The 25,548-nt window shown below is 45.4% G+C and overlaps 1 protein-coding gene and 1 pseudogene across 2 annotated transcripts in view; both read left to right on the top strand.

Annotated features, from left to right (window-relative positions):
- Positions 1-10,694, top strand: part of LOC147651573 (uncharacterized) — a 98,867-nt gene extending 88,173 nt beyond the window's left edge. The window contains exons 2-4 of the mRNA XM_086841989.1: positions 6,157-7,969; positions 8,995-9,146; positions 9,621-10,694. Coding sequence (XP_086698115.1) covers positions 6,157-6,552 — 396 coding nt within the window. The 3' untranslated portion in view covers positions 6,553-7,969; positions 8,995-9,146; positions 9,621-10,694. The remainder of the gene's footprint in view (positions 1-6,156; positions 7,970-8,994; positions 9,147-9,620) is intronic.
- Positions 10,695-19,519: 8,825 nt separating this feature from the next.
- LOC147651576 (coiled-coil domain-containing protein 180-like) overlaps positions 19,520-25,548 on the top strand; it is a 69,582-nt pseudogene continuing 63,553 nt past the window's right edge. Inside the window, exons 1-7 of the transcript XR_015273814.1 lie at positions 19,520-19,777; positions 20,928-21,109; positions 21,937-22,019; positions 23,271-23,380; positions 23,471-23,599; positions 23,766-23,876; positions 24,955-25,071. The product of XR_015273814.1 is annotated as a coiled-coil domain-containing protein 180-like (transcript). The remainder of the gene's footprint in view (positions 19,778-20,927; positions 21,110-21,936; positions 22,020-23,270; positions 23,381-23,470; positions 23,600-23,765; positions 23,877-24,954; positions 25,072-25,548) is intronic.

Genomic DNA, 25,548 nt, shown 5'->3' on the forward strand with positions numbered 1-25,548 from the left:
TGATTAGGGGCAACTGTTGTGCCGAGCTCACGGCAGCGAGTGGTGCTGCTCAGCCCAGTTGTCAGTACTGGCATGGCAGGCTAACATGGTGCAGGATGGACCCCACTGCATGGTTTGCAGTTAATCACAGAATGGATCACAGCCTGAAAAAATCTCTTTGGAGGCAGAGTTTGCTTTACCAAGATGGCAGTGGATAGCTGGTACTTGAGAGATGTGCCCAAACCTGACAAAAGTTTTAGGTGCGTGACAATTCCATCCCACAATTCCACCAATTCCATCATTCCCACTAAGCAAACCTCTTGATACCCAGCTACCAGATGTGGAGTACAGATCAAAGAATTTGTTCCCTTTGAACATTCACTAGCATCTAAGATGTATGGATTAACAAATTAGAATCCCAGCCAGCAAGGCTCTGGTAAATTGTCCCAAAGAACAGTAGCCAGGGTATATTTGGAGTGGCCTAATGGTGGCCTTGCAGTTTCTGAAGGGACCACATGGGAAAGATGGAGAATGACTATTTCCAAGGGTCTGGGAATGTCTTCCCACTGGCAGAGGGCAGGGTTAGATGGGAAGAAATTCTTCCCTGTGAGGGTGGTGAGGCCCTGGCATAGGTTTCCTGGAGAAGCTGTCCTGGAGATGGCTTTCCTGGAGATGGCTGCCCCATCCCTGGAAGTGTTCAAAGCCAGATTAGACAGGGTTTGGAAAAAACTGGTCTAGAGGAACGTGCCACTGCCTATGGCAGGGGGATTGGAACCAGATGATTTACAAGGTCCCCTTCTAACCCAAACCATTCTCTGATTCTCTGAATGCAGACGAGTACTACAATAATAATAATTTCAAAGCATTACTGTGATCATCTTCAAGAAACAACATTCAAGAGGAAAACATTCTCAGCACAATGATGGTTTGTGCAATTATAATCTCTTCTACAAGGTCATGAAATTAAAATTTATGTTAATTACAGCCCATGGCAATGATTATGCGAACAAACTGTTCCACTAATTATATTTAGGTATTTAGATTGCATTAGCCAAGAAGTTTTATGCAAAGATTTGAATATTGCCTATATCTCATAAATAATAAAGACTATTAATGGAGATAATACATGCCTCAACCCACAATTACCAACATGTTTTAATTTAGTTGCTTAACACACAAGTTTAAAAATTGAATTAGGAAACATAGATACTAATCAGTCCTATGAGATTCATACTTGTTTATCTTTGAACTTTTTTTTTCTTTAAAGAAGATGGAAATTCAAGAAATTAAATGAAATATCTTGCCTTTTCATAATGAATGGTTTTTCTCAATAGATGTTACAGCTCTTCGAACCACCCTCTGACCAAAATAGTATTGTACATCTTGGGCTTTTACCTTCTGCCCATGAACAAGGGGATCCATTTCAGCTAAGTACTGGGTCAGTCCTTGTGCCTCCAGCATGGCAGTCCATGCCCACTGTCTTGCCTAATCACCCCCTTGACCATCCCTGGACTCAGCAGGGCAGAGTCCTGGCTGGCAAGGCATCCCCATGTCCAGGACCCTGTCCCATCAGAGCAGCCAGCTCACTCTCACTGACAAGCAACTTGTCCATCTTGAGCCCTGAATAAAGTGGAGCCAGGCTCCTGTGGTCCCACATCCCCATCCAATGCTGGGCAATCAGCCTGACCCTCAGTGCTGATCTCCCCTACTCACTTCCAGACTCCTGAGCCAGCTTTAGGGGTGGCCCAGGCCCTTCACCACACATCCACTCTGGGCAGCTTGGGCCTTGAAAGTAGTATCTTCTTTGGCCAGCAGAGTATCACAACTTCATGATATATTTATTGAGAAAGACAAATGGAAACTCTTGCACACAGCAGTTACTGCCACAAAAATTGTTATCCTACAGTCCTATGTGGTTCTCTTATTCCAAACAATTCAACATCAGAGACAAAAGAGACAATATTGCCATTGCAATATCTCTGCCATAAGCCGACGGTGACTGGAATTTCATAAAATCACAGAAGGGGAAGGGTCCTTGAGGCCCATCCTGTTCCACTCCTGCTGCCATGGGCAGGGACAATACCAGCAGACCAAAAGAATAAAAAAAAGCACACTTCACAAAAAAGAAGGAAAAAGCACACTTCAAAGGGTTTTAAGTGTTTCACTTCTAATCACTTTAGAAATGAAGCCTTTTGAATTAAACTGAAGCCAAGGAGACACTGAAGTACTCCAGCCCTTCAGGGGTATTTGGTCTCCCTTTTTCCAAATTGTATTCCAATAGCTCATCATCAGATTTTTTTCCTTTGCCACCTGAACCATACGAGTTCTCCTGCGTCTCACTCTACATTATAAAGGGGGAAATTATGGACTTCTTATCTGTTCGCAGAGCGCTTTGGGACACTTGGGACCCCACCCACGCCGTTCCCCTTTGTGACGAGGAGGCTGCGTGTGCCCAGAGCCCATTGTGACACCTGGGGCCACGCCCTGACCAGGCGGGTATAAAAGGGCACGGAGAGCCCGGCGGTGCCCACTCCCAGGAGAGCAGCTCCGGCAGGAGACAGCGGCTCCGGCAGGAGACAGCGGCTCCCGGGAGAAGGCGGAGTGTGAGCAAGTCGGAAATGTCTATGGACATGAAGACGAGCTCATCCACAAAGCCAGAGAACACCTCTCCGAAGAAGGCGATGGGGCAGCACGCAGCTGCCTCGGGGCCTGGGCCGGGCTTGCCATGGGCGAGGGAACTGCTGCACCGTGACTCCTGGGCTGGGCCTGCCGCGCAGGTGGCAGCACCAGAGAGCCGGGCAGCGGCCCCTCATAGCCTCAGGGCCTGCGCCTGGGCTCTGCTGCACTTGCTGTGGTGCGGCTTCCTTGCCATCCTGAGCAAGGTGCTGGCTGTGATCTGGAGATGCGGCCAGCAGCTGGGCCTGGCTCAGGGCACGGGCTCGGGGACGGCGGCAGCAGCCGCCGCAGCAGGGGCAGAGAGCGGGGCAGCTGCCCCGCACGGCCCCAGCTGCGTCCCCGGCCCCTCAGCAACACAGGAAGCTCACGGGCAGTGGGCAGCACCGAGGGTAGTTCTGCCAGAACTGCAGAACGAGGAGGGGGACATCTCAGAGGATGTCCGGTCCAGCACCAGTGGGGTTGAGAGCTACTCGGCATTGCTGCCGCTGCTGATGTCAACATCAGACACCAGCTCTACATGTAGCTCTGACCCCAAACTCCTGGAGCTTTGGACCGGCACAAAAACCGAAGATCAAGCAGCTGTGAAAAGGGAAGATAAGAATGTCATCATTATCCACACCATCTGGGTGAATCCCCGCTACCCACAGCTGCTGATGGACCCCGACTTGGTGCTGGAAGATGGGGAAGATGCTGAGCTGCCAAGCACATCTGATGGCCTGGTAGCTCCCAGATTCACCCAGCCAGCAGGTGCTGCCCCGGCCAGAGCTCCACAAGTTAAGGAGCACCCTGTGCGTGCCACTGGCCAGCCACAAGAGATGGCAAAGCCAGCCGCTGGTGCAGCCCCTGGCGCGCAGGCGGCAGCAGCAGAGAGCCGGGCAGCGGCCCCGCACAGCCTCAGGGCCCGCGGCCGGGCTCTGCTGCACTCGCTGCGGCGCGGCTCCCGGGCCATCCGGAGCAGGGTGGCGGCTGTGATCCGGCGATGCCGGGAACACAGAGCCACAGGCGTCAGGGCCCGGAGGCAGTGAAGCCGGCCATAGAGATCAGGAGAGGGAGGGCAGGGAGAACAAGGGAGGGTTAGAGATAGGGGGGACCAAGGGAGGGGTAACAGGGAACACAAGGGAGTTAAGAGGGTGGGTAGAGAGGGAGGGGAGAAAACTTTAGCTAGCATAGGTAAATAATAAAGTTCTGTAGGTGAAATTAGTGTTCTGATGGCCTAGAGATTAGTTTGACCAGTCTAGGTAAGATGGTTTTGTTGCAATAAAAGGACTGAATTAATAAATACTGAGTGGTTGCTTTTTTCATTGCGCTATAGTCATCGTTCTGGGGGGAGATCCTGAATGCCAAAGCCTTTGGGTTGCTGGGGCGGTGCAGTGTGTGCTGTGTGGGGCAGAGGAGAAAGGCGCTGCCTGCGCCGGGAGGGATGTGGGGACACCAAGTCCTTGTGACTTGTGGCACAAGGAGTTTGTTTGATGCAGGACCCCGTTCTTCCATCCCAGTTCTCCTCCAAGATAGCTGCCTGCTGTAGAGATCATTCTGGGGGATCTCTGAGGGAAGGAGTGCTTGCCTGGCATTGCAAATGGCAGCTTCTCAGCCACCAGGGACCACCCACACAACTGGGTATCTGAATTAAATCTTCACTACTTGACACACACAGAACAGCTTCTCTCGGGGCAGCTACACGCTCCCTCTCCTGGTGCAACCACATGTTCCACTGCCCAAGCCCCATCCGTGTTTGTGTCACTTTCTCTCCTATTTACACTCCAAACAGCATCAGGTTTTCTCTCACACACATTCAAAACAGCACCAGTTTCTGTGCTCTGGGCATCCCACCCTTGTTCCCATTCATGTTGACGATTCTGGACGATGCCTGTGCACAAAAGATTTGAAAGGCACTTGGGATTGCAAAGCAAATTGGTTTTATTAGTTAATGTATCAAATAACACACACCAACCCCTAGATTCATGAAAAGCTGCTGAGCAGGAGAAGGAGGAACACGGTGCTCAGGTGGGAGGGGCAGGCCGGGCACCTTCAGACTGTCCCCTGGATGGAAATGGAGTGCATCTTTTCCTTCTCTCTGTTTCCTCCACAGAACCACACCTTCGATCTCCTCCACTGCACTGGAATTTTCCCAGTTACAATGGCATTGCACGCTTGGTCAGAGTGTGCGATGAGGCCACAATGGCTCATGAGAGCCACTCCATGCTGAGCTCAGCTCCAGTGAGTATTGTTCCTCTTTCACAGCTGAAGTTCCCATCCATTGACCCATCCATTGTTTCTCTTAAGAGTCAAATTCCCACCAGTTAGACAAGAGGGTTTTCTTCATCGACTTTTCTTCATTATCTTGTTGAGGTTCACAACAATGAACCAAAGATGGCACAACCTTAGACACAACTTCAGGCCCTGACACAATCATAAAATGAACATTTTTCTCTTTTCTAACACCTTAATTTCAGGACTGGATAACAAAGAGCTTTGGAATCATGTCTTCATGTTCTGAAGTATCTCAAATGAGCACATGGTCCCCTAATGATGAGTTATCTAGGACTTGCTTGGTGGTACAGTGGGTTTGCATGTCACAGATTAAATTTCATGACAGTCCTTTCATTGGGCCAAAAGAGATGAACAACTTGAATTTTATATCACCAAAGGGATTCCAGAGGAGGCTCTGAGACTCTTCCATTTTTGTAAAAAAAACCCTAGGTATTGTTGCTAAGAAAAAACCACCTTGTTCTCTGAGGGAATCTACATTAATCTTTCCAAGGAATGGAAGGCAGCCCAAGCCACAAAACAAGGAAGATATTTCTACCTTTGATTTTAAAGTCGCAGTCCTTCAATAACATCTGAGAAGAGCAGCTGCACATCATTAGTGCAGGCAAAAATCCGTCACCTTCCTGATGAGCTTTAGGCAACTCCAGATCTTGATTTTTCCAGCACCAAGGACAACCAATTAAACCTGGCAAATACAGGGCGGATTTGCATTTGTATCTGTGCTCCCTGATGGATGTTCTTGGGTTTGGTGGCATTACTTGTGGATCCTGGAGCAGGGATCCAGAAGGATGTTCTGAGGCCTGAGCTTTTAAAAACACACAAGTCCTGTGCTTGGCAATATCTTGCCCATGTGCAGGGAGCAGTGAGCTCATCCAGGTGAGGCAAACATATCCCTTATGTCCTATTTCTCTCCACCCTTTCTTTTGATTTTAAATCTGTGGAACTGGAGGGAAAAAATTCCCCCAGGAAGCAGACACAAGCTGCCCCAGTGCTGTGGGTCCTGCCAGCCCTGGCCTGTGCTGATGGAAGTTGGATGATGCTTTTGTGATTCATCTCCTCCTGCAGGAATTTTAATTTTTCACAATCACATGCCTTGATGAGGTTTCTCACCAATTGTATAGATTTTAGAAATCACCAGGTTCCCAAAGCGGGGTATGTTTGGGAGGGAGACGGGGGTTTCCTGGATGATCCAGGCGCTACCTGGAGAATCGAAGCGCTGCCTGGGCAATTCAGGCACTGCCCACAGGATCCAGGCACTTCCCACAGGATCCAGGCTCTGCCCACAGGATCCAGGCTCTGCCCACAGGATCCAGGCAGTGCCCACAGGATCCAGGCTCTGCCCACAGGATCCAGGCTCTGCCCACAGGATCCAGGCCCTGCCCACAGGATCCAGGCAGTGCCCACAGGATCCAGGCTCTGCCCACAGGATCCAGGCCCTGCACACAGGATCCCGGCTCTGCCCACAGGATCCAGGCTCTGCCCACAGGATCCAGGCTCTGCCCACAGGACACCGTCCAGCCGCCGCGGCCCTCAGGGCAGGAGGCAGGAACAGAGGGGGCTGCAGAGAGTGCAGCTGGAGGGAGGCCTTGCTTTCACTTGGCTTTGTTTCCAAACACCCAGGGGCTGTGAGCATCCATATTTTTCCTTATAGTCCAAGCCCAGGGAGTCCAGCCCGGGAAAACCATTTCAGAACATAAACAACCACATTCTACCAGTGTCCTAGAGGAAGGAGTGAATGGCAACAGGAATTTTCCCACTGTGCTTTGCCTCAAGCACCTGTGACTCTACCTCTGCCCCGATGAATTATGATCTGATTCTGTAAGCTAACCCACACAGCCAAAGGGAGATGAGGACTTGGGCATTGTCATTACCATCAAAGAAAGATGTGGCAATTCTCAGATGAGAAATCATTTACCTGCAAAAGGTAAATAACATTGTTAGGAGATAGTAAGAATCATCAAAAATGTATGTGGAAAACTTTGTTCTAAGTAAGTATCATGTCAATATTTTAATATGCTGTTTCTTGCACAATATATAAGCTTCATAGCTTATAGGTTCATCTACTAAGGATTTTTAATCTATAAAATCAGGTGTAATGAGGAAACACAAATATATGTGTACAAATTAAAGAGTCAGAGACTGAAAGCATAGTTTAAAATAAAAAATACTTAGATGTTGAAGATGATAATGTCTAACTGAAACCCACGAGCATGTTTCTAGATGTCTTCTCACTATAGAAAGCCACACAGCAATAAAGAATAGCTGCTCCAAGTAAAGAGGCAGAACATGCAATAAAATAATAATAATCAGAACCAATGAAATATTAAATATAAAATTTTAATATTCTTATACTTTCCAGTAAGTTGCAGTACAAGTAAACTAGTTCAGATATCCACTATAGCCCTACAGCAAGAATGTAATCAATTTCAAGGATGTCAGTGAGGTTTACCATAATTTTAGAAACTCAGACTTAGATAAGCACCATAGAAACATATTTATAAATATTTAATAGATATTTTATTTTGTTTGTAATCTCACAATTTGCATAGTATTAAATTCTGTCCATTGTATTCCTTCATTCTGAAGCAGGGACTGGAGCTCTGGGAGTCTGGTTAATAGTGTTTCCTAATATTGTTACTCCTTAAGTAAACTGTTAGATTAACTTTTCCTTAGTTGACATATATGAAACAAGATTTTTAATCCACACTTTGTCTATTAAGCTAGAAGCAGCCAATCCCTGAATTCTATTAGCAATTTAGACTTTGGATTCAAGAAGAATCTAGTTCCACGTTTGGTGGCATGTAATAACTTCTGCAGTGTTCCCTTGCCCTCATCTACTTGTTAGTGTCCTCAGATGTCCACTGCCCTAGAAAAGATTATTTTATTAATTTATTTTATTTATTTCTTTTTCCTTCTTAGATTCCCTTACCTGGAACCGATCACACTAAAACCAGCTGGGTTCTTCCATCTGACAGTCTGCAGTTGCTTTCTCTGCTTCAGTATGCGCTATAAAGCTGTCCTGTTACAACAGAGGAGATATTTGTAGGTAAGAAGGAAGTGGAATGGAGCCGGAGCATTTCGGATGGAGGTCTCCACAGAAATGAAAGAAAGATCGCAGCCAATAACAAGAAAGTTTCAGAAATGAAGAGGGAAAGGATAAACACTTTTTTATTTCAACCATGATGAAATTCTTGACACATCTGACAGTAAGACTGCAGAACCCCAAATTTTCCCAAGTTCTCCATGATTGCAAGTAGCTGTGTTAATGAATTCCAGTTATTTTTTTTCTAAAATACTTAAAAATTACAGTCTTTCATAAACATTTATAGTGGGTTGGCTCACAAATGTGTTAAATCATTCACTATATATCATGTTTGGGGAAAAGATCCAAAATAGCTCTCCTGATTAAACTTTCTATGAAAATATGTTGCCTTTTCAGAGGGTTTTTCTCTTTCAGCTGAAATACTTTTATAAAGTGAATTCTTCTAAACAAAAAAATTAATTTTGCAATTAGGAATGTGTGTAAGGAGCTGGTAAAAATAGCTGCTCTGCTTTAAACTTCTGTGTCAGTGCAATTAAAGTCATGTGCTGGCATCAGCAATTTCATACGTCAGCATCACATGAATGCATTCTTATTTCTCAGTTAACTCTTGACTTTTGCAACCAGTTATGGCTGCAATACAAAATTTGAAATACACTGACCTAGGGAATCTTGTATTACAAGCCTACAGTGAGTAAGTGAAGTTTGAAGAAGGTTGGGTGGTGGATTGACCTTGATCTGGCCCTCACCCAGCTGGTCTCTCACTCCCTCTCCTCAATGGGAGAGAAGAGAAAATAAAATGAAAAATCTCATGGGTCAAGACAAAAGACCATAAAATCGTTTACTGATGATTGTCATGAGCAAAACTTGGCACTTGTGTTATAGTTATAAATAATAATAATAATTATATTATATTATATATATATATAATAATTATAGTTCCTATAAAAACATAGTAATATAATTATAGTGTTGCTTTTCAAGACAGTTTTGTGCTTCTATTTGAAAGGTTGTATATTTTTTTTCTTCAGTGGAGCAGTCATCCATAAAATGGTCAACTTGGTAAATACCATGTCTTTTGGACATCAAGCTTGAAAATTTGTCAGCAGAATTAAGTTTTCCGGTGTTCACACTGTTCCTGTTCACTGGCTGGATCCATGAAGAAAGGACAATTAGAGGATGGGTCAGGATCCTGCTTTCATTACTTTTACAGCAAGCTTCCCCATCTTTCTGGATCAATAGTGGTACTGTGAGAACAGCAGAGTTCTTGTGGGACAGAGCTCGTGTGTATGGAAGGAATAATTTCACTACATCCTATGTAAAGGGACACAGTTTGCATTAGCAATTAAATTTTTTCATATGCTTAATTGTTCATGACATATGAAATTCAGGCTATTTAACTAAATAAATGTTTCACATTATATAAAATTAGGGGAAAAAATAATCATGAGACAACGGAAAATCTATTTCAGTTGTCACATTGAATTCTTATCAGCAGGTTTCTATACAAGGGAAAATACTAACCTGTTGTAGTTGATAACTTGAAATATATCTTTTCCCCTCTTTTAGTTGGGATCTCCCCCCCCCCCCCCCAGCTTCTCTTTCTCCTGTTTACCTGGTGTCAGGTTACCACGGTTACTGAAGTTTCTCTCCTCAGCCCCACGGCGAGAGGCCGGACAGAGAAAAGAGAAGACCCTGCTGGCATTTCCAGCTGCTTGAAGTTTCTTTAGCCCAGGAAAGCACGGGCTTGGGAGAAGAGAGACCCTTCTTTCCAACACGCAAGTTTGTAACTTTGTTGTTCCTGTCCCAGAATGCCTCTGAGCTATGGAAGCTGAGAGGCCATGCTTACCTTGCCTGCCCTTTCTTTCCCCCCTGTGTTGCCAGGAAACCAAGCCCGCCCCCTCTCCCCCCCTCTGCCCCTCTGTGGAGAATACTCCTGCACCTTTGTGGGCATTTGAAGAAGTTGGTGTCTGTTATTTCTTCTCTTGGTGTGTGTAACCTTGATTTGTAGAAAGTTTGTAAGATGTACTAACTGAGAAAAATAATTGGTTCTTTCTCTGATGTTCCCTCCCTCCGAGAAACCCTGTTAAAAGAGACCCCCCAGACCCCAAATCCTTTGTCTCTCGTCCTTTGGATTCCCCTTCACAGAAATAAACTGTGGCATGCAAACAGAGAGAGAGTCCCCCCCTGATTCCTTTACTCGCTCTGTAGACTTGAATTCTTGAAGAAAATCAGTGAACCCCACAAACATATGCTGGCTCGAAACTCGAGTGAAGAGAAACCTCATCACTGAGCTAGCCGGGCCACACTCGAGGAGATCGAGTCAATGGGCAGGGACACTTCCAGCAGACCAGGTTGGTCCAAGTCCCAGTGTTGACCTTGATGTCTCTGGCCAAGTTTAGTTCTATTAGGGCTTAAGCTTTCCCAAGACAATCCCTGGCTGCTTGGACAATCCCCCTGTATTCCTCCCAGGCTGTCCTTGCTTCCATCCTCTGCAGGCTTCCTGTTTGTGTTTGGCTTAGTCTGGGAGTTCATTTTTCATCCATGCATGCCTCCTTGCATTTCTGCCTGACTTCCTATTTGTTGGGATACATCACTCCTAAACTTGGAAGAGATAACATGTGAAGTTTATGTATTATGATGTATGCCTATATGCATGATATACAGGAAAGAATTAATAGCATTTCCACTGTTAGTTAAGAGGGAACTTAATAAATGTTTCATTCAGTTACATAACTTGCTTAAATGTCATTACATAATGGGGCTGTAAAAATTGAGGGTTTGCTGAATGGGGGCTTTAGGGTTTTTTTAGCTCCAAACATACTGGGTGCTGATAAATGCACTTGAAGCTACCCTTTCCTTTGCCTTGCACCACTGAGCTTGTATTTCTTCAGAATGATTGCCGTATTTCCATCAGGAACATTCAGTCAGGTCATTAATTTTAAAAGTTGAGATTCATACTTGATAGCGCTTTATAAGGCATGATTGGCTTACAGCAAGCTTCTTGGTGTGGGTAAAATAGAATATTCAGTACCTGGTGCAACACTGACAGATGTCACCCAAACAACTTCGCTATCCCTGCCCAGGACAGAAAGAACATCTGAGCCACTGGACCACCAGGAGGTGCCAGGAGGTGCCAGCATCCAGCTTACGTGGTGATAGAACATTTTGATGTTGATCCTGAAATTATAATTGATACAGTCACAGAAACACAGAATATCCTGAAATGGAAGGAGCCCCCACCAGATTCATCCAGTCCAACTCGTGACCCTGCACAGACACCCCAACAATCCTACCCTGTGCATCCCTGGGAGCATTGTTCAAATGCTCCTGAAGCTCTGGCAGCCTTAAGGCTGTGCCCATTCCCTGGGGAGCTTGTTCTGTGCCTGACCACCCTCTGGGGAAAAATCCTTTCCCTGATACCCAGCCTAATCCTCCCCTGACACAGCTCCAGCAGTGCCCTTGGCTCTCCTGTCCCCGGTCAGAAGGAGCAGAGACCAGAGCTGCCCCTCTGCTGCCCCTTGGAAGGAGCTGCAGCTGCCGACAAGGTCTGCTCTCAGTCTCCTCTGCTCCAGGATGAACAAACCAAGTGACCTCAGCCACTCCTTCTTCATTTACTGTCAGTTAATTTAGTTGTTAAAAAAAAATTATATTACTCTGATCCTGATTCCATTGAAACCATAGTAGTTGAGTCATTTTGTTCATGATAAAACTATTTTTCAATTTCATGTTAGGTACAGGAGAAACTTCAAGTATTCTATGGCAGACAGAATCAAAAAGAAGATTAAACTAGGTGCTAAAATAAAAGACAGATATTCTGAAATAATTGAAGTGCATGAAAAACAGTGAGAACTAAAATGTCATCATCTTAGTGATGTTTTGTTGAACTCTTTCCAGTAGCTTCATATCCCACTTGTTCATTATCCAGCTTGGGAGCCCAGCTGAGGCCTCACCAGCACTGAATAGAGGGAAAGGATCTACAAAGACATGCCAGAAGGTCATGTGGCCATCCAGAGGAACCTCGAAAAGCCTGAGAAATGGGCTGACAGGAACATCACCAAGTTCAAGAAGGGGAACCCCCAAGTCCTGTTTCTGGAGAGGAACACTACCAGGCAGGCACCAGAGCATGCTGCAGGCCTCCTAGCTGGGCTGGAAAGCAGATGGTCAGGAAAGGCTTGGCACGTCCTGGAGAGCACCAAGATCAACACAAGCCAAAATATGCACCCTTCTGGCAGAGAAGAGCAAAGGGATCCTGAGTTGTGTTGAGAGTGCAGCCAGCAGGCCAAGGGAGGGGATCCTTCTCCTCTGCTTAGCACTGGGGAGCACCTCTAGTGCTGGCTCCAGTTTGGGACTCCTCAGCTCAGAAGAATGCAGTGAAGGGCTGTGAAGATGATGATGGAAGGACTGGAGCAACTCTGCCGTGAGGAAAGATGGAGAAAGATGGAACTATTGAGCCTGGAGAAGAGAAGGCTTAGGGTGATCTTATCCATGTCTATAAATACCAGAAGGGAGGGCACAAAGAAGAGGGAGCCAGGCTCTTCTCAGTGGGCCCAGTGACATGACCGGAGTGAGCGGTCACAAACTGAAATACAGGAGATCCCCTCTAATCTCCAGGAAACACTTTTTTATTTTGAGAGTGACCACACACTGGCACAGGTTGCCCAGGGAGTTTGTGAAGTCTTCTTCCTTAAGCTGTTGAAAAACTGCTGAGACACAGCCTTCCTTTTCATACTTGTTCACAAACTAAAAGAAAAGAAAATGCAAAAAAGTCCTATTTGCTAACACGTTAGAAAACAGTAAAACTCTGGTAATTTTTTTAATATATCTTTTATTTCCATGGATACTTGTTTCAGAAGTATATTGGTTTGGTACATTATTACCAAATTAAATACTTTTATTACTCATTCCAGAAAAGAAGGTGCAACTTCAATTACATATTATGTTTTTCTTATAGAGTTTAGCAATATGACAAAGTAGATAATGTACACTTTTCTTAAAACTTCAGTAACTGAAATTTTCATGAATAAGAAAGCTTACAAAGTTCTATTATAATACTTTCTATTAATGCCTTTTACTGAGAAAATTTAATTAAAGTCAGTAAACTCATAGAAAGAATAAATTGAAATACGTCTGTTCTGTGCAATTAGCAAAGTCCTTTCCAATAAAACAAAACCCAAGCACCCACAAACCACGAGTACAAAAGGTGTTTGTAGTGACAGCTGACAAATGATTGTGAACAGCATTCTACCTGGGCCAAATCAAGTGTCTTGTAAAGCATCAGGATTATCTAATTCCTTACAGAAGTGGCTATGTCATGATAACATTTTATGAGGTATTTAATGGACATTTATAAAGCTGGGAAAGAAGGACAAAGAGTAAAAACTCACAAAAGTAAATAGTTTACATCTCCTCTTATTTTATATCTATTTCCTGGCCTGGGAAATTTTTTCTTTCCAAACCTGCATGATGCACAGTACATAGCAAAACTCTTTGGAGCATTAAAAATTTGTCACACTTATAAAGCAGAAGTAGCATGTGCCCACAGCCAAGACTGACATTGAATAGTGACAAACTGGTCTCCATGTCCAGACCTGTTGATCATGATGAATAAAGGCTGCTGGTGTAGAGGTTACAGACTGACCTGGATGGACAGATGAAGGGGTAAGCACAGGGGCACCTACTGGGACTGTGTAGAACTGTAGTTAGAGAGAGCCTCTGTGCCTGCTGTCCTCCAGAAGAGAAAAACACTCCCACCCAACTTGGCATCATCTGTGAATTACTGAGGGTGCACTCAATCCCCTTGTCCAGATCACTGATAAAGATACTAAACAGGACTGGGCCCAAGACTGAGCCTTGGGGATCAGCTGGATGAACTCCACTTCCCACCACTCTGGGCCCTGCCATCACCCAGTTTATCACCAGCAAACAATGCACCTATCCAAGCCATGAGCAGACAGTTTCTGCAGGAGAATGATGTGTGATGCAGTGCAAACAGGATCAGGGAGCTGCCTAGGAAGAGTCTCAGGTGAATCCAGGAGAATACAGTACAGGACTGCTCAGCTTTCAAATCAATCTTGCTTAAAGAATTCTACAAAACTGTAACAAAACAAACACAGACACAAAAATCCCAAACAAATAATGAAAAAAACCCAAACAAACAGGCAGAAATTTAAAAAAAACTAAAAAATCAGGTTGAAGGTTTTTATTAACTTAAAAAAAAATCAAAACAAACAAAAAGTCACATTTCTAAAGGCTGCTTTCCCAGCCTCTTCTCTCTGCTGGGAGGACATCCTGAAGTGGAGCCAGCTGGAAGCAGGTGGGACAGGACAGAACCTGGGCTATTCTCACAGGCCAGCCCTGTGGCTCCCCCATTGCCAAAACCTGGACACATAAACTAAACACAGGTAAGCACATGTGTATAGACATAGCAAAAATATATTTGTCTTAAAAAATATTAGTCTTGGCCACACATTTATACCACTGGAAAGAACATAGTCACTCCTTTCAGTTTTCTTTTCAGTCACTACAAATGTTTAGAAAATATAGGAGTGCAAAAAATGGAAATATCCAAGATCAATATGAAAACAAATAACAAAGATTCCATTTTGAAACTTTGCATTGGACATCCTTTGCAGAAATTTACTCAGAACTTTAAGATTTACAAAAAAGATCAAGAGTATTGGAGTCAAATGGCTTCTGTGTTAGTACAACACAATCCATGGAGACTTCAGCTGGCTGCCTTGATTTCTCAAATATGATGGAGGGAACATCTGAGCAGCTACAGCTCCCAGTTCTCTCAGGGACCTGCCATGCATCTGGGTGGGTCCCATGGCCTTGTGCATGCTCAGGTTCCTCAGGTGGTTTTAAACCTGACCTTCTGCTACAAGGGGCTGGAATTAAGTCTGCCAGCCCAATAACCTGAGAGATGTGGGAATAGTGACTGGCAGTAAAAATTGAGACCAACAATTGTTGAGTACCTCAGCCTCCTCCTTGTCTGTTGTCACTAGTCCTGTCTGGCTTGTGGGGATAGGGGGGAAATAGGGGAGGTGTGATAGGTTTCTTTTTATCTTCCTTTTCCCACTGAAGTACCTCTAGGTGCCCTTATTATTATTTTTAAAGGCTTTTCCAAATGCAGCTTCAGCTGAACCTTAGCTATACTGATCTCATCCTCACACACCAATGTGTTATCTCTCTATCTTTCCCATGATGTGTGCCACTACATATTGCCTGCATATGACCTTCTTGCATCACATATATTAACTTTCAATAACCCTCTTGCTTTAACTTTCTTTCAAAAACCACTTTGCATTACATATGTTGTATGCATATTATTTTCTTACATTTTAAACAAGGAGATCCTTACACTGCCAAGCTGGTCTCCTGCATTCCTTGTTTGACTTCTTACAAGTGGCAATTGTGAGCCCGTGTTCTCTAAGAAGAATGTCTTCAAATAGGTGCCAGCTCTGTTCAGCTCCATTATCCCTGAGGACAGTTTCCAAGGCATCCTATCCACTACTTCCTCAAAGAACTGAAAGTTTGCTCTCCTAAAATTTAGGGTCCTCATCGCAGCCAGACTCTCAAGTGCCCCTGCAAATAAAAGTCAATATATAGACAAATGTTTACAGAAGCCATTTTGAATGAATACAGGGAAAAAAAAAATAAAGAGCAGTTCTCATGCCAAGGATGAAAGCCCAGCACTCAGAATTCACAGCTGGCACTCACTCCCCAGTGCTGCAGCAATACTGAGTCCCAAGGCACAGGCAACTGCCTTTGCCATTGCACCCTTTGCACTCTCCTGAAAAAGCAAGCACTGGCACACTGCTGCTGTCCTTCCCTACACATGGATTTCAGCACAGACCTTCTTGCTTCTCATGTTGTGCATTCCCATTTGTAGACTGCAAAGGCAGTGTGATCAGGAGATGGTTCTTTGTTTGCAGGACTTTGAACACACCTTCTAAATACCTGCTCTTTTTATGTGGCTGTAAAATGGAATTGTTTCTAAAACTTCTGAGCAAGTGTGCTACAAGGCTTAAATAGTAATTCTGCATTAAGTACTTTTCCTTCTCCAAAGGAGCGGTGCCTTCCATTGTCCGAGGAAGATCAGAGATTTTTCCCATCCTTTCATCACGGGACAGGAAATGCAAGGAGCGGGCAGGACCCGGTGTGTGCCGGCAGCGACCGCCCGGTGTCCCCCTTGTACCGCAGAGCGCTTGGAGCGCCTCCGGCCCTGCTGCTGCTGCTGCTGCTCGTGGGACTTCACCGTGAGCCCGAGGGATCGCCGCTGGAATTGGCCCCCGGCATCGCCCGCTGGGAATTCACACCTGAGGGATCACTTGCCTGGGAATTCACACCTGAGCGATCACCGCCTGCCAGAACGTCACCGTAGTCATCTTACCACGGGAGAAGTCTGCAGAGGAACAGCAAGCTACAGCTGAAAGATCTGTGGCGTCAATTATTCCGTGGTAATTCCTCACCTGCTGGGCACAAAAAGAGATTTAGCAGCTGCTTCTTCCTCAGCTGAGGAGTGTCCTGCGTGTTTCAGTTCAAGGACCCAAAGCACCATTTCGTAAAGGTGAAAAGCCAAAAAGCACAAGCTCTCTGCAGTGAAGCTTCCCTCCCAGAGCTGCTGTGCACTGCTCACACAGTGCAGAGGAGGCACCAGAGGGTGCAATCGCTGTCTGCTGATGAGTCCTGCCTCAGAGGAATCAGCAGAGAGCTACAGACTAGGAATGATTATCAGGCTCCCTGGTTTCTCTTCTTTCTTGCATATTGGACTAGTGAAAGGGCTGTGGTATTGAAATGAAATCATTCTTTGTGACAGCTTCCTCTAAGCTTTATTCTCCACTTAAGATTGTTCTGCATCCTGGAAAAGACCTGATTCCCCTTTGCTTTGTGTTCATCTTCTGCTACACCTTGGCTGGTAACAAAAGAATTACTGAACTGCTGCTTTGGAGTGGAGAGAGAAATCACTACTGCAGCTGAACATGAGCCAGCACGGTGCCCAGGTATGCGAGAAGGTCAAGGGCAGCCTGGCCTCTACCAGACATAGTGTGGCCAGTAGGATCAGGGCACCGACTGTCCCCCTGTTCTGGGCACTGCTTAGGCCAAGCCTCGAATCCTCCGGTTATTTGTGGGATCCTGATCACAAAAAAAGACATTGAGGGACTGGAGTGTGTCCACAAAAGGCAACAGATCTAGGGAAGGAGCTGGAGAAGGAGCAGCTGAGGGAGCTCGAGGTGCTCAGTCTGGAGAAAAGGAAGCCCAGGGAGGACTTCTGGCTCTGCACAACAGGAGGGTGTGGCCAGGTGATGACTGGACTCTTCTCTCAGGTAACAAGTAACAGACAAGAGGAAATTGCCTCAAGTTGCACCTGTGGAGGTTTATTATGGAACTACTGAATAGGCTGAGTTGGAAGGAACCCACCAGGATCATCCAGTCCAGCTCCTGGCCTGGCACGTGACAGCCCAATAATACCATCACATGGGCTCAGCATTGTCCAAATATTTCTTGAACTCAGATAGGCTTGGTGCTGTGACCAATTCCCTGGGGAAGTCTGTTCCAGCGCTCAACCACCCTGCAGGGAAAAAAGCTTTTCCTGATATCTAGCCTAAACCTCCCCTGACCTAGCTCAGGGAGCCAGATTATGCTGAACCACTGCTTTGGGGCTCTTGATTAATGCCTATTAACACTATCATTATTGATTATTTGTCAGAGGCTAAGACAGCAATAAATCATAAACTTTCAGACCGAGTTTGCGCTCTGCAGAACAATCCTTTAGCAGGACACAGTCTATAAGCACCTGGCTTGAAACACTACTCTGAAATACAGGCAGCCCACTTTCTCCACAGCTCTCAGTCCCTTCAAACGAAGTGCTCCAGAGTTCCTTGAGTCACCTGGTCAGGATTTTGCCCACTCGCAAAAGCACTTGCCTGTGACCTCTATGTATGAGCAGCAGACGTGATGAGCTGATTGCTCCAGCAACACCATCCGGGAAAGCCTTTTTTCACCTCTAGATCACCCTCTTTACTTGTCAAACATCGTCCTCATCAGAGCAGAATCTACTGCTCCCTGTGCTTTGGCGACCTTGCCGGCTCCGAGCCTTCCCCACTACTGCTCCCTCCCACAGCCCTGCTCGCAGCCCCCTCAGGCCGCTCCTTCCCCTGTCCCGCCCGCCAGCGGTACCACGGACAGGAACACCCCTGCGGCAGAGCCGCCACTTCGGCTAAACCACCACAAAGGCTCCAGAGCTTCCCAGCTTCACACTTACGGAACTTCAAGATGCTGTCATTAAAACGGATCCTTTTCCACCGATGCAAACAACTCGCACACGGCGGGGGGATGGGGGGGGGGCCGAGGCCGTGCCGGCCGTGGGAGAGCCCCGGGCCGGGGCGGCGGTCCGAGTGGCGCCGAGTCCAGCCGAATGACGCCGAGTCCAGCCGAGTGACACCGAGAGTAATCGAGTGACGCCGAGTGACGCCGAGAGTAATCGAGTGACGCCGAGTGACGCCGAGAGTAATCGAGTGACGCCGAGCTGCTCCGAGCGGTGTGTGGTGGTCGCGGCGCCGCCTCTCCGGGCGGGTCCGGGAGGGCGCGGGCAGTGCTCGGGACAGGTGATGGCCAGAGGCCGGCGAGCAGAGTGGTGCTGCCCGGCGTTGGGGTTGCAGCCCTGGGTGCTCGCACCCTTCCAAGAGTGCACAACGCTGCCGCTGATTTGGGGGAAACCACCCAGCGGGCGTGCTCGTGCCTTGAGGTGCTCGGAAGCCGGAGGGCGACCGGCTCCTGGCCGTGTGTCCTGGGACGTGGGCGGGCGCAAACGCCTGGAACGGGGAGCAGCCTCTGCGGGATCCATGAGGAAAGCCGTCCCGTGGACATGCCGGGGGTCTTCTGGCCAGCCACAGCTGCCTCCATGGGGACGTCGGTGGAGGGGCCGCCAGAACTCTTGATGCGAGGACGGGACAGGACGGGACAGCACAGCGTGTGATGATGTTTCTCCTCAGAGCCACACTCCGCTGCTGAGCAGCACAGAGCTCGCACCGCGGGACCCTGGGTGCCTCCCTGGGGCGCTGCAGACTGGCTCAGCTGCAGACGGGGAACAGGGACGTGGCGTGCTGGGACATAGCACAGAGCGCCATTATCTTGTCTTCCAAGTATTTTAAGAAATGGGCTGAAATCCAGACAAGAATATGTTTTCCAGTTTCTGCGCCTTTACCTGTAGATCAGAGCAATGGTATTTCTTAGCCGTAAGGCAAAAAAAGGCGTTAGTCTAGCCTCAGGAATGGCAACGACTTGGGTATTCAGAGAAAATGTATGGGGAAGACCTTAGAAGTTCCTTCCCCTAAGCGGAGGTGTGTTCTCATTGCCGTGCTGAGCTGAAAGGTCCGGTCGTGGGAAGTCTGGTGTGCCTTGTGCAGAGACGAACACAAACCGGGGGCTGCGTTCCCCGGTTCCGGAGCTCAGGTCCCGGGTGAGCGGGCCGGGATGGCCGGCCGGGTACTGCCGGCAGCGGCCGCCGGGGGGCGCTGTGGATGAGGCGGGCCCCGCCCCCGTTGGTCTGACAACGGCACGCGCGGGCTCGGCGCGAGCGCGTCCGAGCGGGACCGCCTGAGGGCCCCTGGGGGGCGGAGAGAGACCCGGGAGCGACAGCCGGGAGCGACAGCCGGGAGCGACAGCCGGGAGCGACAGCCGGGAGCGACAGCCGGGAGCGACACCCGGGAGCGACACCCGGGAGCGACAGCCGTGGGGCCTGGCAGGGGAGCGGTAGGCGTGGAGTTTCACCGTTAGGAGTCTCCGGGAGGCTACGAAGCTGCTGTGAAGGCTGGTGCTCCTTTGCTTTAGGACAAGCTGAGAGAGCTGGGGGTGTTCAGTGTGGAGAAGAGAAGGCTCCAGGGAGACCTTAGAGTCCCTTGCAGTGCCTACAGAGGCTCCAAGAGAGCTGGAGAGGGTCTTTGGAAACGGGCCCGGAGTGGCAGGACAAGTGGGAATGGCTTCAAACTGCCAAAGGGTGGGGATAGATGGGAGCTTGGAAAGGAATTCTTCCCTGTGTGGGTGCTGAGGCCCTGGCACAGATTGTTCAGAAAGGCTGTGGCTGCCCCATCCCTGGGAGTGTCCAAGGCCAGGCTGGATAGGGCTTGGAGCAACGGGGGATAGTGCAAGGTGTCCTGCCCATGCCAGGCAGTTGTAAGATGATCTATCTTTAGGGTCCTTTCCAGCCCAAACCATTCTGGGATTCTGGGATTCAAGGAAGGCCCTTTTCCAAGTGAAGTGTTGTATCTCCTCTTGGCTCCCAGCTTGTAGTTGCCAGTTCTGGAAGCAGGCGCGGCCAGTCAGCTGCGATGAGCCATGTGTTCTCAATAGGACGAGTGTGACATGTTCACAGAGAGATCTGTAAACAGATCTTCAAGGCCCAGGTCAAAAAAAGCAGAGGATTGAGTAAAAGCCAAAGGAGTTTGTTGTGTTACTCAGTTTGCTGGCTGTTGAAATGATCCCAGGTCATTTTCAACATTTTCAGGTCATTTGTGGTTTTGGTTTGTTTTAGGAAAAAATGGATGTGTTGTCTCCAGCATATGCTCTCCAGTGAATCTACATGTGTTCCCATCTCTTTGTTGTATATCAGGTTATATTAACTAAAGGCAGAATCATAACAGTGTAGTAAAACGTTTAGAGGCATAATTAGGCAAATACAGGCATTTTTAACTCTGCTGTTAACTTTGGTAACTGTAAGCAAGGCAGCACAATCCAGTTACTCCACTTTTCCTCTCTAAGCAAAAGATTATCCTTTTTTTTTTTTTCTCATTTTGAAGATAGCCTTAGATGAAAGTGGTTATGCATGTGGTGTGTAGGGTTCATTATTTTACTTTTCTCTTCTGCTGTCTTTGCCCTGCTGTTTTTATTAATTATTTTGTCGCTGTTCTCCATTCAGTAGGTTTGAAGGAATTCTAATTGTTGAGATTATGTTTCTTTAAAGGCTCACTTAGCCCACCTTTTGGATGAAGGAAGAAAGACAAGATTCTCTAAGAAGAGTAAAAAGTACACTTTAAATAGGCATTCAGAAATGTCTGCTGATGCCATGCCATTACCATGTAATCAGCAGAAATGTGTTGGTGAAACAGCCATCAGTGACTTCACAAAAAAGCCACAGTCAGACAGGTAAAGAACAGAAGCATAAAACCCCAATGATACGTTCATAACTAGAGGGATGAAATGGACAGATTTTCAGTGGGAATTAGGAACTACTGAATTCTTGGTCATAGAACTAACGACTTGTAATAGACTGTCTCCTTGCCAAGTGTAAATTTAGTATAATGAACTGCTTGCTGCCCATTGAAGTGCAGGCTAACAGACCAATATTTGCAATAGAAGGCATATTGTATGGCTTTCCTTTTAAAAAGAAGTTGTCTTTGCTCATAGCAATCTAGATATATACCCAGTCTGAAACATATTTTTTAGGCTATATTTCCAAGTAAATGGCTTACATGATGATGCTGTAAGATAATGTGACGAACAAGAATGAAGATAATACAACCATTCTTTTTTATCCTAAGCCAGCTGCTGAATAATGATACAGGGATTCTCACTGACCCCAAGGAGAAACCCAGTGCCCAAGCTGTTGGGAAAAGCACTTGGGCAGATAAAGGCTATTTCCACGTTTCTTGCTGGTGTCTCCTAAAGAGTTCACAGTTTTTTACCTGTTAGAACTGTTCTGTATGTCTCTGTAGTTTACACATTCTAAATCTAACATGTATTGCTTTAATGCCATCTTAATAGATTTTAAGCTGGGATCTACCATCCAGGCTTCAATTTGTCTCAGAAGAAGCAACATTGATTCTTTAAATTATATTCTTTAAAGTTGGGATGATACTTAGGATCACTTTAATGTTACATTTTGCCAATTAAAGTGAATTATACTATTATGTTAGTCCCTCTTCTGGTGCATTAATAGTACAAATTGAAGCTTTATTCACTTTCTGTTTCAGACAACCTACACCTTTTTCAGAAGCATTGGGAAATGTAGATGCAAGTTCAGCTGAGAAAGTCAGAAGCCTGCCTGATGTAGTTGGTAAAACTGGTTTCTCTTAATGTCATCTATTTTAAGTTGCATTCACAGGAGACATGGTACATGTAACAGTTTTAGCTGAACAAGGTATAAAATTGTGCTGGTTTGAAAGAAAATCAGCAGGAGAAATTAACCCCACACAAATACCTTGTGAGAGATTTTGGAGTTACAATTTAATAGAAAGATTACAGTAAATGCAATGATACAGAAAAACATTTAAAACACAAAGTCAGAGTAGAGCCTGGCACCCTTGTGGTCAGGGTTGCAGTGGTTGCAGTCCTGCCAGAAGCAGTGGTCTTGTGAAAGTTTGGGTCCTCCTCTGGATGTCCAGTGGTGGTGGTGGTGTCCCAAGTGCCCAACTGCCAGATTATATCCATGGGGTTCAGGTGGTACATCCCCCAGGGCAGGGAGGTTCACAATGGAATGATGGAATCCCTTGAATCTAGAATATTTTTGGAGTCCTTGATCAGCTGCCCATTCTGCTAGTACATATTCAGTTCATTATGGCCCATTGGCAGACATGACCCTCACTGGATGGGTGGTGCTGCTGCTTCCCCAGCTGAAGGAAGGATAAAGAAACACTATCTCACCCTGCAGGGTCTGCCTCTTCTCATTTTAACATCCACCTTGTATCCTGGGGGGTCAGGTATGCACTGAAAATGATCTATCATTAACAGCTCATCACAAAATGAGGTAGAGGGGAGTAGAATACACAGTTTGGTTACATCCACATTGGAACTCTTTTCTCTTGCAAGGCAACAAAAATCAGGCTCAGAAATGGCCTGACAAATTTTGATGATTTGAAGCTTAAGAGGCCTCATCTTCAAATTTTTGTTTCAAAGTTTTGATGATTTGATGATTTTGAAGATGAAGAGTCTTCTAATAGGAAAAAAAAGCAGTTGTGAAATTGTCAATCACAGGTCATGTTCAGCATTATAAATTCCAGTTTTGATGTAATCAAATCTCATTCCTGAAATGTTGCAATTTTTTTACATCATAGCTGAGCTAATAGTTCCATGTTATTATCCTTCTGAAAAACAGAAGTTAATAAAGGAAATTTTAAAATACACTCTAGTATTTTGTATTTTTACCTCCATTTGCTACGACTGCACTTCCCAAGGAAAGATGTTGCACACTGTGAGAACTGCACAGACTACAGCAGTTACAGTGTAGATTGAGGGATTTATTGTTCACGCATCCCATATTCTGCAGCAACAGTTCCAGGCTATAGAATCCTCATTTCTTTCTCTGCAGTTCCTGAGGAAGCAGGCAGTGGTACATGGAAGTACCTGGCAGAACGGCGGCAAAAGCGTCACGATCGAGCAGTGACCGAAATGCAGCAGGAGCTGGACGGCATTGGCAGGGTAAAGCAGGATCTTTTAATGCAGAGTCTTGAGTGCTCTTCTAAGGTCAAGGCCCAATATTGAAATGATTACACTGACCTACCGTTTTAGGAGATGGAAGCCTCTGTTTTGAAGATTCAGGAATTCCTTCAGCTTAAAGTGATGAAATCAGATGAAAAGAGTAAACTTCTGTTTGAAAAGATTGCATCTGACATGGCTTTGGAAGGTTTCTCATTTGAAGTAAGGCAGCTCAGAGCATTGGCTCAACTTCAGTTACTTGTACCTGCTCTATGTAATGTCTTCTTATGGTTCACTGAAGTCCTAAATTATTGGGTTTTTTCCTTTTTTATTTTTTTCTTATATATATTCACTTTTCAGTGAGATTGAGAGTAGATTTTTATTGCAGGGTTTGGAAGAACTGTGGAATATGATTCATGAAGAATCCTCAAACAGAAAAAAGTGGATTAGGGCAGTGGACGAATCCCTGAAGGAGATTGAAAGGAGTCGAGCTGTTAAAGTGAGCTGCAGTCTCAATAACTGTTGCTTAAGCATAAGATTGTTATTTGCTGATACCATGCTGGATGCAGAGCAGGAGTAGCTTGTTTCCACAGGAGTCAGAGGCCTGCCAGTAGTTCTGTTATGTGGTGATTGCTTTCTTTTCACTAATAAACTCATTTATTTTCACTCATTTTACACCCACATAATCAGGAAAAGCTACTTTTTTCCTAGTTTTAAGGTGTTTCTTTCTTTCATGATTACGGATACTACAGGTGCAAGGAATATGTGAGCTGCTTTTATTTTCCTGGAGACTTGTGTAGGTCAAACTTTCATCTGGTCTGTTATTTTTTTGGGGAACATAGCTATTCTGCAGCTGAGAAGGAGCATAGACATGAGCTAGCTTGATTTTAGTTTGTGTTGGCTGGGTGTCAGTAGCAAATGTGTTGCAGTTTTGTAGTATCCAGCCTAACCTGTCAAAGTCATTGGACATCATAGGAAACGTTTGGATAAAAAAATGGATAGACTCTGGAAGAGCTTGCTGCACTGTCCTTGTAGGCAAAGAAAAACTGTTCCATCAGTGCCTGTTCCTCCTCTCTTTGTAATTCAGGTATGGTGAATAAGTCTGAGAGTATCACCAGTAACCTTTCTGTTGGATTAGTTGCAACAAATGGCAGAGATGAACACATTTGCTTTAATTCTGTGTTCACTTAAAACAGACGCTGGTGGATTCCCTTCAGATATTTGAAGGGAAGCTGGTTTGATTTTTAAATTCATATTGCAGCCTGTCTGCAGAGCACTCAATTATCACAATTAAAGAGAAATCAGCTGAGTAGTAGCAAAGTGGAATGTTTTCATTACTATTTTAATGAATTAATGAAAAAATCAGTCATTAAGATAGCTAAGAGTAATATTTTTAAATTTACTTCTCAGTCTTTGTCATCCAATTAACTTAAATTCATTTTAATTTCTTTAATTGATTAATTGTTTAAATTGATTTTAATGGAAAAATTGTCTCATTCCTGTAGTTTTTTATTTTGAAAATTGATATTTGAGTTACACTTTTTGTTGTTGATTTTCATTATTATTTTATTGCACAGATAGCAGATGTACTGACCAAGTATACCTTGAAACTGGAAGAAATTTCTTTCTTCTTGGCAGCTGATGTTCACAAGCTCATTAACAATAAGGCCATGGTAAATGTTTTAAAATGGCTTTAAATAAAATAATGCACAGTAGTATGGATACTCTGATTCATAATTTTATATTTTAAGTGCCGACTGATTTGTATTTTAAGATACCTGACTCTTGTTTCCTACTTTGATAGCACCTTGTTGCCTCCAAAACATACACAATCTGACATAATAAATGAATGGTACAGAACTCTGGAGAATTTAAACAAGAGTATTGGTAAGTTGAGAAATGATAAAACCAGTTTGGAATTCAAGCAATCCTTTCTTTTTCCCCAGGCAACAATGAGGCAGACAGTTGCTGTGAAAGTGCATGTTTGCTCAATTCTTTATTCTATATGTTCCCACTTACGTTCTCTGTTGCTTTGAGCTGGCTACTAGTAAGACCCAAAGAAGCTGCCTGTGACATCACTTTCCTTTGGCCAGTGCAAACACTTACTCATGGTGAGATCTAGCAGAAACTGGCTTGTTAGAATTAATCTGGGGGAAATAGAAGGTTAATTT

This window comes from Cyanistes caeruleus, chromosome 9 (genome assembly GCF_971803275.1).
Source record: "Cyanistes caeruleus chromosome 9, bCyaCae1.hap1.1, whole genome shotgun sequence".
In the NCBI taxonomy this organism is placed as follows: Eukaryota; Metazoa; Chordata; class Aves; order Passeriformes; family Paridae; genus Cyanistes; species Cyanistes caeruleus.